This window comes from Seriola aureovittata, chromosome 21 (genome assembly GCF_021018895.1).
Source record: "Seriola aureovittata isolate HTS-2021-v1 ecotype China chromosome 21, ASM2101889v1, whole genome shotgun sequence".
Lineage (NCBI taxonomy): Eukaryota > Metazoa > Chordata > Actinopteri > Carangiformes > Carangidae > Seriola > Seriola aureovittata.
This window is the reverse complement of record NC_079384.1, coordinates 10,488,094-10,506,714: the sequence shown is the minus strand read 5'-3', so window position 1 is coordinate 10,506,714 and position 18,621 is coordinate 10,488,094. Positions and strand designations below refer to the sequence as shown.

General features: G+C 41.1%; 1 protein-coding gene across 1 annotated transcript; it reads left to right on the top strand.

The window, feature by feature from the left end:
- The first annotated feature begins 2,721 nt into the window (after nucleotides 1-2,721).
- On the top strand, nucleotides 2,722-18,019 carry cpn1 (carboxypeptidase N, polypeptide 1). The gene is made up of 9 exons (XM_056366590.1): nucleotides 2,722-3,377; nucleotides 6,302-6,498; nucleotides 8,448-8,603; nucleotides 13,172-13,348; nucleotides 13,450-13,561; nucleotides 15,487-15,626; nucleotides 16,309-16,408; nucleotides 17,275-17,393; nucleotides 17,607-18,019. Exons 1-9 carry the CDS (start codon nucleotides 3,143-3,145, stop codon nucleotides 17,718-17,720), a joined length of 1,350 nt encoding a protein of 449 aa, XP_056222565.1. The 5' UTR covers nucleotides 2,722-3,142; the 3' UTR covers nucleotides 17,721-18,019.
- The last annotated feature ends 602 nt before the right edge of the window (nucleotides 18,020-18,621 follow it).

Here is an 18,621-nt window from a genome sequence, read left to right as displayed (position 1 = left end):
TTGTTACAGGAGTAGAGCAGCTCCTTTCAGGAATAGCTCAGAGCATAGGTTGTATGCATAGCGGGCGAGAGAGAAAGCGGTGATGCTAGCAACCACAGCATAGAGTTAGCTTGTAAGTGTAATGGCACTTGAGGCTGTTTATCAGTAAATAAATGCTAGGACTCTTTAAGACCGAAGTTCCCCTGCGCTTCCCATGGTGCTTCCCAACTACAGCCCACACAATGAGCCAGGAAGATAAACAACACGGAGGTGGAAATAAAACTACATTATCACTGGAGTGTCATTGTCAGTTAATGGTAAATATTTTGAATATCATAGAAGTGGTTTTTATGTTTTTTTCCTCTATACTGCACATTTGATATGCTTTATTTTTACTTCTGAAGAGTAATCCTAAAACTTCTTCAGACAGGAAAGAGAAAGCTGAAGATGACCAGGCAGAGAGTGCAGAAGATTCAGGAGAGAGACTTTCAGCACAGGGATACGGGCATAAAATCATGAGACGGGACACGCCCTGAAGTTGTGAGAGATTTGCTACTGCTACTTTGATGAAAAGGTATGCTGGGGGCTATGAGTATGCAAGGCATACTCAGGTTAATAGTTTCGATTGTAGGCTGCTGATAAACTGGTGATAGAGTTTTGAAGTTTAGAGTGACATTTTTCCTTTCAAGTTTCCAAGTTTTTCAGGCTTCTCCACAACTGGGTTTGAGTTATACACAAAGTTTTAACTGTTTACTAAATCACTGAAGGAAAACACAGGTGTAAAGAAATCCAGAGAACAAATTAAATTGTTCTTTCAGATGCATGAAGCTGTTAAATGTTACTTTATTTAAAAAAAAAAAAAAAAAAGTGTTTAAGTCCTTTCTATAAAATGAAAAAATAAAGTCTACTATCTCCACCAAGGCACAATGATCTACCTATGTAGCAGTTACTTGTTACACTATACCGACTAGATGAGTCAAATTCAGATTATATAACAAGAACTCTAAGCCTCATTCACTGGTGCACCAATGAACAAGCCACATTCTTACCATGTTCTTGGCAACTGACACACATCCATCACCCTGCATGGCTCCCGTGTCCACTGCTGTATTACTATTTCTATCCACAAGATGTCATTTTCTCACAAGAAGTCGTATTAGAGAAATTTGAAAGTATGTGAATGATCTGCATCTGCATGTGTGGGGATGAGACACACTGCCTTTCACATCTTCAGCTTCATTTTCAATCTGTCGGAAGTTTGGCCTTGCGTAAGGATGATTATGAACACTGAATCCTATTGGTTGACCGCTGTATGATGCTGTTTCAGGCGAAAAACAAATGTTTAGATTGTTAGCAGGCAACAAGGGAACACTTTGTCTATTTTAGACATGTGAACAGGATGATGAAGTCAAGTTTAGATTATATAAAGATTCTTGCTCTCTCCAGTTCATTTCACCAAAAAAATGTCACTAGTCCTTAGTGTTTCCATTTGGTTACACAGTCACCTTGGGTTAAAATTCAAGGTGAAATTCTTCAAGGCGTTCCAGACATCGGATGTTTTGACACAAGACACAAGTGTCCCGAGCTGTTTTGTCGAAATTCAGGGGCAGTGACGACGTAGATCCGTTGAATCTGATTAACTAAAGGATGTTTTGGGACATTTAGTTTTTTGCTCGACAATTGCGTTCTATTTGCATCTTGCTGGCATTGTTTAATTGAAATGAAAGTCACAGCTGAGAGCCAACAGCCATGCTGTTGGCATGGCAGTGAGATGTGAACGCGACTGGCGAGCGGAGCAAATCCTAGAGGCGCGCCAGATGTAAACAGTGAGGCTGAAGAAAGACAGTCACCAACAGAGACAGTGAGGACCGGTCCAGAGCAGTCCCTCTTACTTTAGCTTAACGATTGCAAGGATGCATATAGGATGTGTAATTGGTTGGTTTTTGTGTGACTAAGTTTTGTCCTCTTCATTGTCTCTCATCCTCATCCTTTTACCCCTGCTTTCCCTCCATCCTCATCAGTCTATCTTCCCTTCTTTATATCTTGTTTGACATTTCTCCTTCTCTTGAGCTTCATGTTGCTCAATTTTCTATCTTCAAGTCTTTCTCTTGCTTCACATTTGCCTTTCCCTACTCTCTTTTTAGACACTTCCCCAAGCGGTTGCACAACGTTCTGTGAGGAAAAGGCTTCTCTTTTCTCCAGGAGGTTTGATTGACAGCACCCCTTGCACACTCTGCAGCATGTGTTAGTGTGTGTGTGTGTGCGCGGGGGGTGCATGTGTCTTGGCATCAACCAGTGTCTTTAGAAGTTTAATTGCAGCATTTGGTCTTTCTTCTCTGGGCCATAGGAGCATGTGTGGGTATGTTTTCCTACGTGTGTGTGTATGAATGCTGCTTTGGGGAAACAGCAACAAAACCAGTCCAAAGGTTGCGAAAGAGCTCTCACACTGATTCATCTGAGGAGTGCAGGCACATGTACGCGCCCTCACACACACACACACACACGCACACACGCACACACACGCACACACGCACACACACACACATACACGCACACACACACACGCACACACACAGAGGGGTTGTGTGTTGACTTAAGAGTTAATGAATGGATGATTGAGGGCTGCAGGGGTTGGGGAGAGCAGTGCCGTGGAAACAACCCCTCTTTCCCAGGAAGGGAGTATAGAACCAAACCAGAGTAAGAGACAAAGAAAGGGATAGAAAATGAGTGTCTGAGAGACAGAATGAAATTCAGATTGTGTGTGCCGAGAGCCGAGGGGGCTGTGGGGCGAACTACTTGAAGCACAAGCATTCTAAGCAGCAATAAAGCAAGTTGCATGTACTTGACAAGGACCCAAAGGGAAAGAGAGAGGGAGAGAAGCAGCTGTTGGAGGAGGAGAGTGAGACAAAGAAGGAGCGAGGGGCTGTCCTTACTTGCTCTTCAGTGTGAGGAGTATATGTGGGAGGAGGCAGGGGGAGAGGGAGAGCAGGAGAAAGAAGGGGAACAAGAAAGGAAAAGAGCAAGCAGGGACTGAGCAGTATGTTTGGCGTGTAAAGAGATAAACATAAAGTGAAAGTGTGTGAGTGTATTGCATTGTTGCAACAGTCTCTTTACCAGACTCCTCTTATCTCCTCCTGTGCTGCACAACTTGGACTGAGGGACCATGCAGCAGGGGTGGACCCCTTCCTGGCTTGCTGCTGTCCTGCTGGGGCTGATGGGACTCCTGGTGTCCGGCTCAGAATTCCAGCATCACCGATTCGAGGACATGGTGCGAGCCCTGTTTGCAGTGCAGAGCGAATGCCCCTACATCACGCGCATCTACAGCATCGGGCGCAGCGTGGAGGGGCGCCACCTCTACGTGCTGGAGTTCAGTGATAACCCGGGCATCCATGAAGCATGTGAGTAACACCTGATTCACTGTCTGAATCTCCAGTGTGGATGGACAAGTTACATTAAGATCAAAAGTGTTTTAATCAAGGATGATAAAAAAGCAATAAAAGAAATATCCATAACAGTCACACAGCAAAATCCAGGTTAATATATAAAGTTCAGTCTTAAACAAAATGTGGAAATCAGTTTATATGTGTTAAAATTTTGAAATGACAGCGAGTTCATACTATTTCTAATGTCACTAAGTGTCTCCTGATGCTGATAAACAAACATGTTACATTTCTCTGGTGGTACAGAAAATAGATTTTAAATGATTATGGATTTCTAATGCCCCAGCCCTGTCACTGGCGTTTTGTTTTGCACTTTGTACTGTGGGGAGTGAGAACATAGCTGGCAGAGGACAGAGCAGTCTGTGGGGGCTCTGGTTTTTTCCCCCCGAGGAGATGAAATGCAAGCTTTCGATTTGGCTTTATGTAGCTGGATTACTGTCTGGCTTAAACAGCGAAGACAAAAAGGAGGAGTTCTCCCTAGCTGGCTTCTTTGATAAACATTAGCGACCATAAACTGTGGAAAACTCAAAGTGAATGCGCAAAGGCAAAAGTGAAAGAATTGAGTCAACATCTGTGATTCATTGCAAGTTTTGCCATCCAGCCACTGACAAGATCTGGGGTGTTATTCAGAGCTGAGCAGATGACACAGGGGTTCAGTTTGAGTCAACAAGGCTTTAACCCTGAACCCGCTCTTGCAAAAGCTTTGCTTGTTTTTCCCCACCTTTCCTAACCACTGAATCAGCTCTTCAGGTGTTTATTTTGCATATCGGTTGCAAATTGAAAACCATAAACTCATTACAGCTAGAGTTTGTATTGAAAGCAGGCCAAAGGGTCACACTCCGCATGTGAGCAATTTTAAAGACTTTTCCATTCTTCTTGCATTCTTTATAATAGCAGCTACTTGAACAAAAAAAGGGAAAAAAAAAAAAGCTTGACAACTGCAGGGAATACTTTTTTGGCTGTGGCTGAGCTTGCATTTTTTTCTGCATATGCACACGTAGGGGCTTCCTTCAGTAGAATAGAAGGATGTGCGCCTGTTTTGTTGCAAGGTGACCGAGGGTGAAAAACAGGAACTGTGCACTTCACGGAGGGGAGTGACCTTAGGTCTTGTCTGGGTCAACCCTCTTGCACCCTTTAGGAAGTTCATGTCTTTCACATGCTGCTGAGTGTGTGCGTTTTTTTTTTTTTTTAAAGCTGCACACTCAAGCCAACACTGTTTTCTGAACTCAAGGCCAGTTGGCCCCTTGTTAAAGAAAAGGAGGTGAATTGCAGTGCCCAAGCTGCCATTTGGGTGCCTGAAGCAATTAGAGAAGGGTGTTCATAAATTTGGAAGTATCTGCTCACCCGCACAATACCCCAACCCCCAAAAACCCACAATTACTTCTGCATGTGAGCAAGAGAAAAGCAAGTAGTTACAACAGTTGCAATGCTATGTACTATGGGTATAATGTAAAATAATCATTACTGGGCACACACATTTATAAACACCATAGTGTTTAGCCAGTGCTCAACAGTAGCTCTGTCCTCTAGCTGCAGTGTTTGGGGGCCTGCAGGTCTCTCAACGCAGCAGCAGTGATTAATGAAGGGACCCCTGGGAGGAGGGAACCCTATACAGAGAGGGAGACTGTTTGGATAGGTGGCTCACCCAATCACTGACAGATAATCATAGGAATGCCAGATGACCTTATCCAAATAACTCAATCAGCTGTAATCAGACTCACTCCCCACAGCTCACCTTTGGCTGAACCTTGAGAGAATCCTTATCATGAAATTGAAATAATGTGAAAACATCAAGCTTAATAATTAGTTTAACGCGAGGCTATGCATGTGTTGAGATAAGAAATAACACAATTTCTTCCTCTTACAATTGAAAAATTGAATCCATAAGCAATAAAACGCAACCTTCGTTGGTCTAAATACACGGCCACTTCAGTCTCACTTGGTCTGGTATGATCAGTTAGCTAAAGGGGAACTTCACATCAAGGTCACATCAAAGTCTGTTTACATGTCTTGGGGAGAACTACTGCAGATGACAAATTGCCTCAGGTGATGTCACTGGAGTCAGTGTTGGTCTGGGGGCGTGGAGCTTACCAGACTGCTGTAGCTTGCTCCTCATGTCTGCCTGAGGCTAGAGGCTGCAAAAGCTGCAACTAGCATAGCACAGTCAAAGCTCAAATAAAACTATCACCAGTGGAGTTGCATCATGGGTAATGTAGGTGTCAGGTTGTGACAAGGAAGAAGAAAGTGTGAAATAAAAAAAAAATGATATAGGAGTGTAATGCTAAATTGGTGAATTGGTGGAGTACTCTTACAGCTGACAATAGCAAACTTACAGCGCAAGTGATTTTAATGAGTCACTTTGCTTTATGGCTCTTGTGGTACTTCTATACAAAGTTTCAGCATGTCACAGTTTTATTACAAAAGCATAATGAGAAGTAAACACAGTGTGCCTCACGCAGAGCTTTTGTTGCTACCTTCTTGTTGTCCCATTGCACTTTCTCTCAGTCAGGCTGCCCAATGATGATGTCTTTGATTCAAGATAATTTTGGTAAATATAAGGAAATTCAGTGAGCTGTTATCATATAAATGCTTCTTATTGCCACAGCAGCAGCTGTTGACCAAAGTTTATTAGTCAGGTTATGTGATGATTATATATAATTTAAATCTTGTAACATTTACACAGTCAGTACAGTGGCTCAGAGACTCATTAAAACTCATAGGCTGAATTAAAAACATGAAAAAGACAGCTTAACTAGTGAGTGTGCTCATATATGTGTAAGTAGGTGTGCACTCAGGCAGTCATTTTAAATGTCACGCTTGGCAGCTCTATGTGGCTTTTTGACCTCATGCCTCCCCCCTACACCTCTCCACTTCCTTCCCAGTGGAGCCAGAGTTCAAGTACGTGGGCAACATGCACGGCAACGAAGTGCTCGGCCGTGAGCTGCTCATTAAGTTCTCCCAGTTTCTGTGTGAGGAGTATCGGGCCGGAAACCAGCGGATCATGAGGCTGATCCATGACACGCGCATCCACATCCTGCCCTCCATGAACCCAGATGGTTACGAGGTGGCTGCCAGACAGGTAATGTACACCCTGATAGTACATGTGAGCCCCAGGCTCCCACAAGCCAAAAGAAAACAATGGAAAATCTTCCACAGGGACACATTTGGCTTATTTTCTCAAGTAATCATTTGCCACTTGTGGAGAAAAACTTTCCACATTTTTCTTCGATTGTGTTCCTGCCAGTGGAAATTTTAGAAATGTTAAGGTCCCTCAGTGAAACTCAATACCTGCAAGTCATCACAGCTCAATACACATTCAACACACATCTGACTTGACTCCGTCTGATATCGTATACGTAAAGGTATCTGATTTGATATAAAATGAATGTACGTGTGTTTAAGATGAGCAACTCTGAGCCAAACACTATCAGGTAATTTTCTTCCACTGTTTGCTAATGTCTGTAATAATCCCATCGATCAGCTCCCTGAGAGAGCCCCTAGCTTTCTACCAGGGATAATTATATGGGCCGTGAAACAACAGACACACACGCAACCCCCTTTAACGCACGCACACACACATTCACAATCTCTTTGAGACTAATTATATGTCCTGAGCAGGCCAGTTGCACATGAAGGTCCCTCTCGTTGCCACTCAGACGACACATGCACACAACGCTATAATTTCTTGCATCAACAGATGTTTGGATGCAACAGCATCTGGAAAACAATGGGAGGATTGTTTCTTCCTGGAGGGCACAGTACTGATTTGAGGTAGTAATTGAACTTTTGAAGAAAAACAACAAAAATTATCATGTCTATGGCATCAGAAGGCATCCAGCAGATCAGAAAGTTCTGGAGAATCCTGCATGGAAATGTTTACAAATACTATCCAGATCCAACATATGACTCCTTACTTTGGAACACATCACTTTCTGGAATATGCTCCTAATAAAAAAAGAGGCAACTCAATAAGAGGCATCTTTGCTTTATAGTCAATAACAAAAAGACATTTTTGGAATGACACTCAGTGATAAAAGGTCATCTTTGGAGTCCAATGCAATGTAAACAAAAAGAAAATTCCAAGGCGCTCTGACTCCTGAGTGTAATGAATCAGTCTACAGCCATGCCAACGGATCTGTGAGGATGAACTTTGGCACAGCAGTGCTTTAAGCTAAATGCTAACGTCAGAAGCTAAATGTCAGCGTTTAGCTGGTATAATGTTTACCATGCTTATCTTAGTTTAATTTGTGAGAATGCTAACATTTGCTATTTAGCACTAAACACAAAGTGCAGCTGAGGCTAAAATAGTTTTGCAGCTATTTCATGGTAAACCACAATTGACAAAATACTTCCATAAAACAAATGTTGTCCTTATGATGGCGCTATATGAAAGTCCACCTTGAGGGGAACATGGATGTGTGCAAATTAGTCGTGGAGACATTTCATCATTAACCACAAATGTGAACATCACGGTGGCACGAGATGAAAGGTCAGGGAATCATCAAAGTCATTAGGCTTCATCCTCTGGGTACAATGACTGTCTGTACAAAATTTGATGGCAGCAGTTATGAGATTTTTCCTCCTGCACCGACCAACAGATCATCATTGCCATCCCTAGAGCCACATTGCTAGCAGGGATGAAAACTTTCAATACTGTGCCATGCCCTGCTATATTATAGCCTTTTTTATTATAGTCAGGACTCAACGTGTCTTGAATTTTCATTCTTGTTGGCGTAGTCTTATCGTCCATTAAAGTGTTTTGGGAAAGATCTAAGTTTGGATTCCTAAGAGAACAAGTTAATCATTGTGGATTAAACCTGTTGGAAAATAATGTACTGTTGTTACACTGATTGCTTGTGCAGTTCGTGCAATAATGAAAGTCAGTTTTCCTTCTCTGCTACCAAGCAGTAAGAACACAACCCCAGAAGCCAAAACATGATGATTTAAAATACTCAACTGAGCAACAAGCAAGGGTGACTCAACAGGCTGCAGTTTTCCACACATGATAGTTTGTCTTTGGGTCAACAGGGTCCAGAGTTCAACGGCTACTTGGTGGGTCGAGGGAACGCAAGAGAGATGGATCTGAACCGGAACTTTCCGGACCTGAATGCGCTCATGTATTACTACGAGAAAACCAATGGACGAAACCACCACCTGCCCCTGCCCGACAACTGGGAGCAACAGGTCAGTGCTGCTGGATAAACACTGAAGACACCCTTTACCATAAGACACCATTTATCAATGCATATGTGTGTGTGCACATGCGTACAAATATATGCATGTTTGGGTGAGAGAGGAAGATGGATGAGGACATTTTTCATGCTTGTGTCAGTGTGTGTTCATTGTTTGAATATGGAGTTGAATAATGAGCAGCTGTAGCACAGCTGAGATATATTGGCTTTAACTTTGTTGACATGAATGAATTCATGAGATTTGTGCCGGATCAGAACCTGCAGCCAGTTGAGCTTTAATTAAATAAAAAGAAACTGTGCGTAAATTTATGCATAAATAAGTAGACCCAGTAAATGGCTTTGTAGGCATGTCGTGTATGTTTGTGAATGCCAGAGCGGTCTGACCCATTTGGATTGGATTTTAACTGTAAAACCTATGTGTAAACTGTGCTTTTCTTCTTCTGGGTCTGAAAGAAGCCGCTCGCTTTTGTCTTTGCGAACTGAAACAGGTGGGCGAAATGGCAGACGCACTCTTTCCAACCCACATGGCAAAGTGCAAGAAAAGCATCTCTAAAGATGATCTTTTAGATCCCGCCTTAATTTTAAAGACAGTCCAGAGGTTTTGTTGATAAATAATATGAGTTTATCGGTCATGGCATCTGTTTGTCGACAGTTGTTGTGGACTCAAGCTCAGAAAAAGCCTCAAAAATGTAGGAAGGAAGGAAACAAAATTAAATGGAAAATACAGATGTCCCCACTCTTGAATGGTAACACAAGATAAGATATACAGTATGCAATGTATATGAAGACCTTCAGCTTCAGCTAAACATTTTTGTCTCCCCATCACCACCATGAGAAGTTGAACTAAGCGACTCTGCGGTCTCAGAGTGTAACTGTTACCTGCTACCTTGAGGTGCTGCCTGAATCTCCACATAGCTTACAAACCTGCGATTTCACTCAAAGTTGTCTGTTCATTGCCAAGTCTCTGTGGCCAAAGAACACAAATGCCTACTTTCTTGAACTTACCAATACAATCCCCATGGAGCCCTGGTTGTGGATAGTTAGGTTGCTATGAGACTATTGGGAAACAACTTACAAATGTACACACTGTGCACCTTGAAATATTTTTAACCTGGCAAAAACACACAAAGCTCTCTGCTCTGTCAGGTACTGTACATGCAACTACATGTCCTCTCCCATGCAAAACAGAAACCTGCCCTACACAGTGAATAGCACTGAGGGAATACACTTCACTATCATTTATTGAAAGACAAGACAGCTTTGGCTGCTGAAGTATTTTATTTGTTGCTCAATATTGCAATGCATATAGTTTGGCTGTGGGAGCGACATGGTTGATTGAATGGCCTCTGCTATATTTTACTGCGTACTTACTGTTTTAGACCACTGCAGAACAAAATGAACAGAGAACATGTGGAAGTATGCAAGTGTGTGCTGTCAAACTATAACTAACAGTCTGCCGAGAATAACTATTTAAGGTCAGATCCTGGGGGACGTCTCATCCGCAGTAATGTTATCTTCAACTGGCCTGGCCTTCTGCTCCCTCCTTCCTGAAGCCACTGAGTGTTGTTACTGCTAGATAATGTAATATCTCTACAGATATAATAAAAACATTCCTACAAGTTCCAAAAGCTAAATACAGTCAAATATGACACAGCTTGCTCCCATCACATTATGACACTATTGACCAAATTAACCATATATGAAAAAGACATTACATTAGGTTTAATGTTAATAGACAACGTAGTTAATCTGTCATCTGTCCATCCGATATTATATTAACAATGAGAAATAATGATGTAATTTACCCTTTGTAAAGTAATTAATATAAAAATTTGTAATATCCCCTTCTCAGAGTAAAAAACAGGGATGTAATTAGTAATGTGATGTTATAGGTTTAACTGGAGGAAAGTATAACCATCGTAGGTACCTGCACTATTTAGAAATAATGGTCTTAAGATTTTTTTTACTATTTTATTTTGAACTTTTGGAACAACTCTATATTAAAACACAAAAAGGAAACAACAAAACACCCCACCCTGATACACCCAGCTGACATTCAGTCGGACACAGAGAGAAAAAAAAAGACAAAAAAAATTCTCACACTGCGATATGCTGTGCAAACACACTGATCCAGTGAGCGTTCTTTACATATATAAACTATAGAGAGCCACGCTCAGAGAGGCACAGAAATCAATCCACACTACTAAGTTGAAGCTATAATCAGTGAAGGGACCGCAAATCTTATCAAATGTGCAGTTAGAGTCAGAGGAGAAGTGCATATTCTCCTCCGAGTAAACATTCATGCAGGTTTTGACGAAGTATAGCATTATTGAGAAATTATTTCAGTATTATTTACCGCTTTGATCACATATCAACTAATTTGTTGATGCCGCGCAAGTACTATTTATTTTTTTTCCTGGGCTGCAAATGCATTGAGAAGACTAAAATGCTGGTCCTTCCAGTTGCGGGCTGGCTGTCTACCCACATGACTGCCGCCTGAAAGAGATACACAAAAGAGAAACTGTGCCGCTGTTACAGATACTTCATTCATTCATGCTGGTCAGGATTACATCCTCGCAGGCCGCATGAAGCCACAAGCCCCTGTGCTCGCCTGCAGCCTCAGACATGCTACATTTACATTAGCCAGCTGATGATGTTTTATCCAGAGGAATGAGTTTTAGTTAGTCACACAGTTTTCCCCCTTTTCCTTATCACGAAAACAGGGCAGAGGTGAAAAAATATGTTTCTGGGCCAGCAGCTGCAATAACTGACAAATACAACAACTCAGGGCCTTCCAGGTGTCGCACGCTACTCATGGAGTATTTGGATTCCTGTGTGAAGAAGCATAGTTTCAATCCTCGAATAAATTGCAAAACAGGACCAGCGCTTGCTCTCATCTCAGAGTTTCCCAGTGTAGTTGTAATTTCTCACGGTTAATTTCGCTCAGGAATCCTTTTTTTTTTTTTAGGTTTTTCCACTACTCACAGACTGACAGCGAGGTTCTGTTCTTCGAAATAAAGTATTTACTCAGCCTCTGAAAAAGAGCCCGCCTCGCACCATGAGGCCAGGCAATGTTTTTGCAAGAGTGTCCGCTGACAATAAATTGGCGCGCAGAGGACATCCCTCATACAGTGTGAAAACTAACCACGAAATGTCAATGAACCACTGAGTGATCCAGAATGTGTGGGTTTGTGTGGATTTGGATTTAAGATGATGCGCTCCTCTCTCGCTGTCTGTGTAGTTACTTTAGTAGTGTAACGCTGAGATATGATTGTCAGTGTGTGTGCGCCCTTCATATATGTAACCCTACACCATGGTGACAGGTCTGACTTCAAAGCACATATGGGTGTATATAAAGACCCATGGATCATAAATACCTGCCACTCCTCAAAACAGAAGAAAAGCTTCTTGATAGCAATGCTGTATTCAAGGCTACTGAGCCCTGACTGGCCTGATTATTCTTGAACTGTGAACAGACTGTTTATTTTCCTACATACCGTATTCAAGGAGAGGTATTACTCCTTGTCTCCAGACATGATATAGAGCTAGGAGTGCGTGAGGATAGTTACCACTGACAGAGAAAAGAAATGACAGCATGAACTGGAATTTGAAGGGCTCTGTCTGTAGTCTGGATGTCTGGAGATGCCGTGTGGTTAGGTAATGTGACGCAAAGCCTGACCCTGTTTGTGCAGAAGGAGATGCATTAATTAATGACAGCTAAATGTTAACCGCCTTACGTAATCTTTAAAGTAGCTTTGTGGCAAACAAATCACTAGTTTTGTTATTGTAGATTTACTGTAGAGGTAACTGTTGTGTTTCCATTCTGGCAGCTTTTACTAAAGTACTGCATCATCTTGTAAACTCATCTTTCTCCCTGAATTCCAGACTCAAAAACAGACAAGAAGGGGCTTTTAACAAATGTTAACCACCATTGCTGATTCATTTAGAGCCTTGATAAAAAAAATTAAAAAAATTAGATAAACTGCAGCATTAAAGGATGTGGGAGAAAGTGCACTGCAAATAAAGTTGAGGGATCATTTCATGGGCTTGAGAAAGGTAGAAGATGCCTTGAAGAATTAACCATGGTCGCCTATAATTTGACCGGTTTGCCAAAAAGAGGTAAGAAAAACCACAGAGGAAATATGTGCATATGGCAAGGCAGAGACAACTAGAATTTATCCAGATAACCAGCCAAGAGAAAGCCGTATATTGTTGGTGAAAAGAAAACCAGATGTCTTCAGTCCACTGATGCTGTTTGGTTAAGGTCTGGGGTGAAGTGAAGGCTATGTATAATATTTTCATATAAATAACTAGACAATATACTAGACGGTTTGTTTAAAGGATTGGGAAATCATTTGTGGACTAATTATTTAACAATAATAAAAGTCGGACATTTGATAAAGGACATTATGTAAATACTGCACCACGGTATCACAAGTACTTGGATTCAATATGTCTTTGGGTGTGTCTGTATATAAAAAGGTCCATATGGCCGGTAAGTACCTCAGCCCTAAAAGTTCTAAACTCCTTTATAACCTTCTCAATGACTATCCTCTACAGGTTGAACCAGAGACCTTGGCAGTCATAAAATGGATGCAAAACTACAATTTTGTCCTGTCGGCCAATCTCCACGGAGGAGCTGTGGTGGCCAACTACCCTTTTGACAAGTCGAGAGATCCCCGCATTCGAGGGAGGACCACGTATGCAGCCACTCCGGATGACAAAATCTTCAGACAGGTGTGCTGCAGATTAAGAATTTCTCCCCAGACATCTGATGTCCTGTGTGTGAAAACGTGCTGTGGGTGACTGGGCACGTGTGCATTTGTGTGTGATGACAGTTGGCGAGGACCTACTCATACGCTCACAGCTGGATGCACAAGGGCTGGAACTGTGGGGACTTCTTTGATGAGGGGATCACCAACGGGGCCAGCTGGTACTCTCTGTCCAAAGGTAAGAAAGGCGTCTGTTCGTGAGCAGCATGAAGCGGAAACAAATAAAACTTTTAACTGAAAGACACTAGAAACAACACTGGAATCATGAAATGCATGTAAATTATCATCTTTAAAGATACACTCACAGGTTTTGTGTCCAACACTCAAATCGCCAATATCAGTAACAATTTATATTCAGACCTCCTGTGCTTTCATTAGCAGTAGAGTATGCAGCTGCATGAGATATACACATTGACGTGCATGGCCATACACCTCAGATACAGAGACAGAACAGATGAAGGGCGGGTGAAGACTGCCTCCGAGTACAAAACAAAGTGTCGGACGAACATCTATTATCATTCCCGTTTCAAAGAAAGACAAGGCCACCTGCGTGAATGACTTCAGCATGAATGAAATGCCTCGAGTGGCTTGCATGGCACGCTCTCCCAGGGTCCTCATGAACTATCTGACCCTTCCTGAGGCCTCTGTGCTCACCTCTTGCCTTTGACTTCCTCACCTCCTGTTCATCAACAGCTGCACTCCTACTGACCCCTCAGTTTAGCTGTAAATCACACCACCTTGGAGGGTTTAATCACCATCAGAAATCAGTTTACCACAGATATGTGACTAGAGGTGTCAACAGAAACCCTGTATGTAGGAACTGTATGAAAATTATTAGTGGGGAGGTGGGGTATCTGAACTTATGTCACTACAGATTTATGTTTTCAAGGTGCACAGATCTGCCACCTGTGTCTAGTTCATTTTGTCACTGACAGTGGTTGTAAGTGCTTAGTTAGTGGTTCTGGGGGCTTTTGCTTTTGCCACCCAAATACATTTCATACAGTCCCTTAACACTTAGTAAATAGTAGAGAAGTTTGACTAAAATAAATAAAGACATGCACACACCATTATTTTTTATGAACCTAGTTTTACTACACAAGTGCTAAAACCGACTAAGCCGGCAGTAGTTATGCTGGAACAATTCCCCATATAAATATACAGTGTTTACTGTATTTTTACTCTTGTGTTAACCACTATATCTGGTCTTTGGCTTTTGAAATCCTATGTTGTGTAAATGGATTAAGTGTCTCATTAGTAGCGAAAATCTCCCAACAATTGCAAATACGCTGAATAATAGAGATTTGGTTTTTTTCATTTTTGTGTGCCACACAAAGAGCCAGCAAGCTTAGTGGGGCTGTTATTAGGGTTTGGTTCAAAGTCATTTTATTTTCTGGCATTGGCCACCTACAGGCTGTTGGGAGTTATACAAGCTTTGGCAGTGGCAGCTAACTTAAAGTCCTCAGCCCCCTCTTGTTTGGTTTATGGGTTGGGACCTTTGTTTTAAGACTTGATGAACACTTCCAGCAATCTTTTTCCATATGCCTCGAAGTTGCAGTACACCAAGTTCATCAAAACTGCCTGGAAACTGCAGCAATAACAAGACCCGAGTCTTTGATCTGTAAGTCCTGGTCTGAGCTGGTCTGGATTCTTCTAAGGAATGTGAATCTGTTGAGCTTTTCAGTTGAGTCATGCGAGCTTTTTGATTTGGGTGAAAAACACCCGCAGTCGCATTTAGTAGCAGCATGTTATGTTTATTTTAACAACTCCTTTTGCTCCAAGTGTTATGTCATGGTCTATGAGGTTACATTTGAACTTTCCCTCCCAATAACGGCCTCATATGCATTAGGCTTTAGAAAGTTCGGTCTTTCAGAAAGCAAGCCTGGCTTTCGGTGTGCTGAAAGTCCGTGAAAAAATGGTCTTAAAGTCCAGCCCTTTGTGAAAGAATCAAAAGAAACAGCTTTCATACAACTTAGTAAAAGCTTTGGTGTCCACTATCTCACTGACCAAAATTGCTCACCCATGGTTTTTGAGTCCACTGTAACGAATTCCACCTATCCTACGTTAATGAAATCTAGAGGGAAATCAAATATCTTTGTGTTTCAGGCATGCAGGACTTCAACTACCTGTACACCAACTGTTTTGAGATCACCCTGGAGCTGAGCTGTGATAAGTTCCCTCCAGCATCAGCACTGCCTAGAGAGTGGCTGGGCAACCGAGAGGCACTGGTTTCGTACCTGGAACAGGTCGGAACAAACACACTCACTCACACACATACACACTCAAATTTTTGGCAGATTACAGTTATGTCAATAAAGTATTACAATTTAGCAACTCCTTGCACACACCACAAATACACAGTCATACAGTTACGCACAAAAATGCAACTGCCAAGAGTCAAGAGTCCAATACTCTGGCTTCCTGTAAGTATTGGCTGGGATTCTCTGGATAAAGTGACTCAAAATGAGCTGCATGAAATTCAGTGTAATACAAGTAAGCTGACTTATACCTTCTGTGGAGCATTAAATTAAGCCTTGGTTTGAAGACAAAATGTCCCTTATGCCACTGAGATAAAATACAGTGATGCTGTAAAGCCACAAGGGAGGGTCAAGCAATGCATACCTTTTTTCCACATCGCTGAAAAACCAAACTGAAAGGGCCTGCAGATACGGTTTTGGTCTTGTTTTGCTTGTATGTCTATTGCGGACCGGGGAAAGGTCAATAAGGTCTAACTGTCGTGGCATTTGCTTCTAAACTGTAGTTGATGGCCTGATATGATCTTTTCGATCAATGCTGTAATCTAGTGCAACATTCAAACACAACGCTATCTGTGGTCACACTTACCTAATAGACTTTTTAGCACATGTTGTTATATTTTGGGTTGTGCACAATTTACAAAAAGTAATACACACGTTTCTCCTTTTTCAGGTGCATCATGGGATAAAAGGCATGGTGTATGATGAAAATAACAACCCTATCGGCAATGCTGAGATTGCAGTAGCTGGCATCCACCATGATGTGACCAGCGGTAAGAAGCAGTTGAGGGAACAACAGCTAATTATTGTACAGATGTGGTTATTGTTCCTGGAAGTTTTTTTTTTTTTACTGATGACTCCAGGGTTGAAGAAATATGTGGCTTAGGTTTGTGGTAAATGATCTGCTAATGTCCTGGTCTGTGACGTATAAGATTAGTGTCCAAAAATATTACTTGTGCAAGAGTGTATGAGAAATAGGAAAGAGTCTTTTTTATTTTTTTTATTTTATTGAATCATCCAAATAAAAAAAAAAATAAAAAAAGTTCAGTCAATCCTCACACTGGAATGGAACAAGCTGCCCTCTGGTGGCCAATGGTCGAAATGCACTTTGAAAATAATGCAAATTGTACATGCAATGTTTTACATTTACTCAAGTACTTTGCTTAAGTATTTAAATATCATGCTACTTTATACTCCTACTACACTGCATTTAGGAGGGAAATATTTCAATTTTATAGTATTTTTTTAACTTGTCTGCCACAATCTCTACTTACTTTGCAGATTAAGATTTTGAAAACCTGAAATGAACACATGAAATATTGGTTATATAAAGATTATACAGTAAATGAAACCAACTGGTGACACAAAATAGCTAAAAAATCGGTCACATTTTGGCCACCTACAACATTAAAATGTTATTTATATGTTTATGCATCAGTAATAATAATCCATCAGAATAATATATAATAATATAACTTTTCTATTTATTCAACTTACTAATACCTAAGTAATGGATCTGAATACTTATGTTTCTTCCACCACTGTGTAACTTAAAGTTTGAGAAACAGTAGTTGGATGTTTCAACCACCAATCTTTTCCCTGTGTGTGTGTGTGTGTGTTTGTGTGTGTGATCCTCCAGGAGTGGATGGCGACTATTTCAGACTCCTGTTACCAGGCACCTACACTGTGACTGCATCTGCCCCGGGTTACATCTCCTCCACCAGCACTGTTACAGTGGGACCAGCTGAGGCCATACAGGTGTGTTTGTGTCTGTATGGACAGGGCATATATGGCTGAATAAGACTACTTTTTTTTTTTTTTTTTTTTTTTTTTTAGAGGAAAAAGCAGGTACTAGAGGGAAAGAGCCCTAGACGAGGCTCGTAATTTATTGTTTGTCTGTATGTTCTTGTGGGCTGTGATGATATTGCGCCTTGATCGTTTACACTTTTTTCTACATCTCCTCCCTGACAGCTTCATTTTTACTTGAAGACAGCACCAAAACAAAACCCCAAACCAGTGAAGCCCCACAACAGCAAGAAGAACCTCTCGTCTCCGAAGGCCCCCTTAAAGCTCGGCCCTAGATGAGACATGGACAATGATTTAGACCACATAAACATGGTAAATGACCATAATATATGTATGTAATTTTACCTTTGTAGTCCTATGATTATGTATTTCAAACCTCTGTTGTTTTTGTTTGTTTTTTGTTGATAAATGTAAACTGTGTGTCTGTATTAAGGAAATGTTGCAAACCTGGTGTATTTATGTAACAGTGTTGATTTGTATGAACACAGCTATCCTGTCTTTGTAAAGGACTTTTTGGATTTTGATTTCTATAATTTGAGGAAAATTGAAATTGAAAATAAAAGACTGTTTTAATTTACCATCTTTATAGTTTGTGTTTTTATTGTGTCTCACCTGCTCATTCTTCTTTAATGCATATGAATGAATAACATCACTGGTTTTTCCCTGTTAAAAAATAACAATAGTACCAATAGTAATCTTTGTTTTATAGCATTTCAGATACATACACACATAAGGAGTAAATGAATACTAAGAAAGCAAGATACATGACATTAGATAAGCAAAATGAAATGAGGTGGAAAGATAAAGCTTTAACTGTAAATGTTATATGAAATACCAAGCTTCAAACTCTGTTAGTCCGAGCTTCATGTTAAATGTTATTTGACTCATTGCCCTGAGAATATGCAATAATAACAGTTTTCCTCCTATATTTACAAGTCGAGGGGTGTTTCAAATCTATTCTGGTCATCTGGAAATAATGCATTGCTCACTGGAAAAATCTACTTTTACCTGCTAAACCTTTCAGACATCTCGTGTTTTACATTTGTAGAACAGTAGATGTCGCTGCAGCACAAGGAAGGGAGCCAAACACAGATGCCTTTGTTCTGTATTTGATCCAGTTTCCTGTCAAAAGGGCAGTTATTCAAGAAAGAAAAGCTCTCATCCTGGCCCCCTAGGAAAA

Excerpts from the sequence above, each read along its gene's own strand:
- cpn1 (XM_056366590.1), top strand. The coding sequence starts at position 3,143 with ATGCAGCAGGGGTGGACCCCTTCCTGGCTTGCTGCTGTCCTGCTGGGG. Across the intron at positions 8,604-13,171 it reads CCGACAACTGGGAGCAACAG|GTTGAACCAGAGACCTTGGC; the intron begins GTCAGTGCTGCT and ends TATCCTCTACAG. Across the intron at positions 17,394-17,606 it reads GACCAGCTGAGGCCATACAG|CTTCATTTTTACTTGAAGAC; the intron begins GTGTGTTTGTGT and ends CCTCCCTGACAG.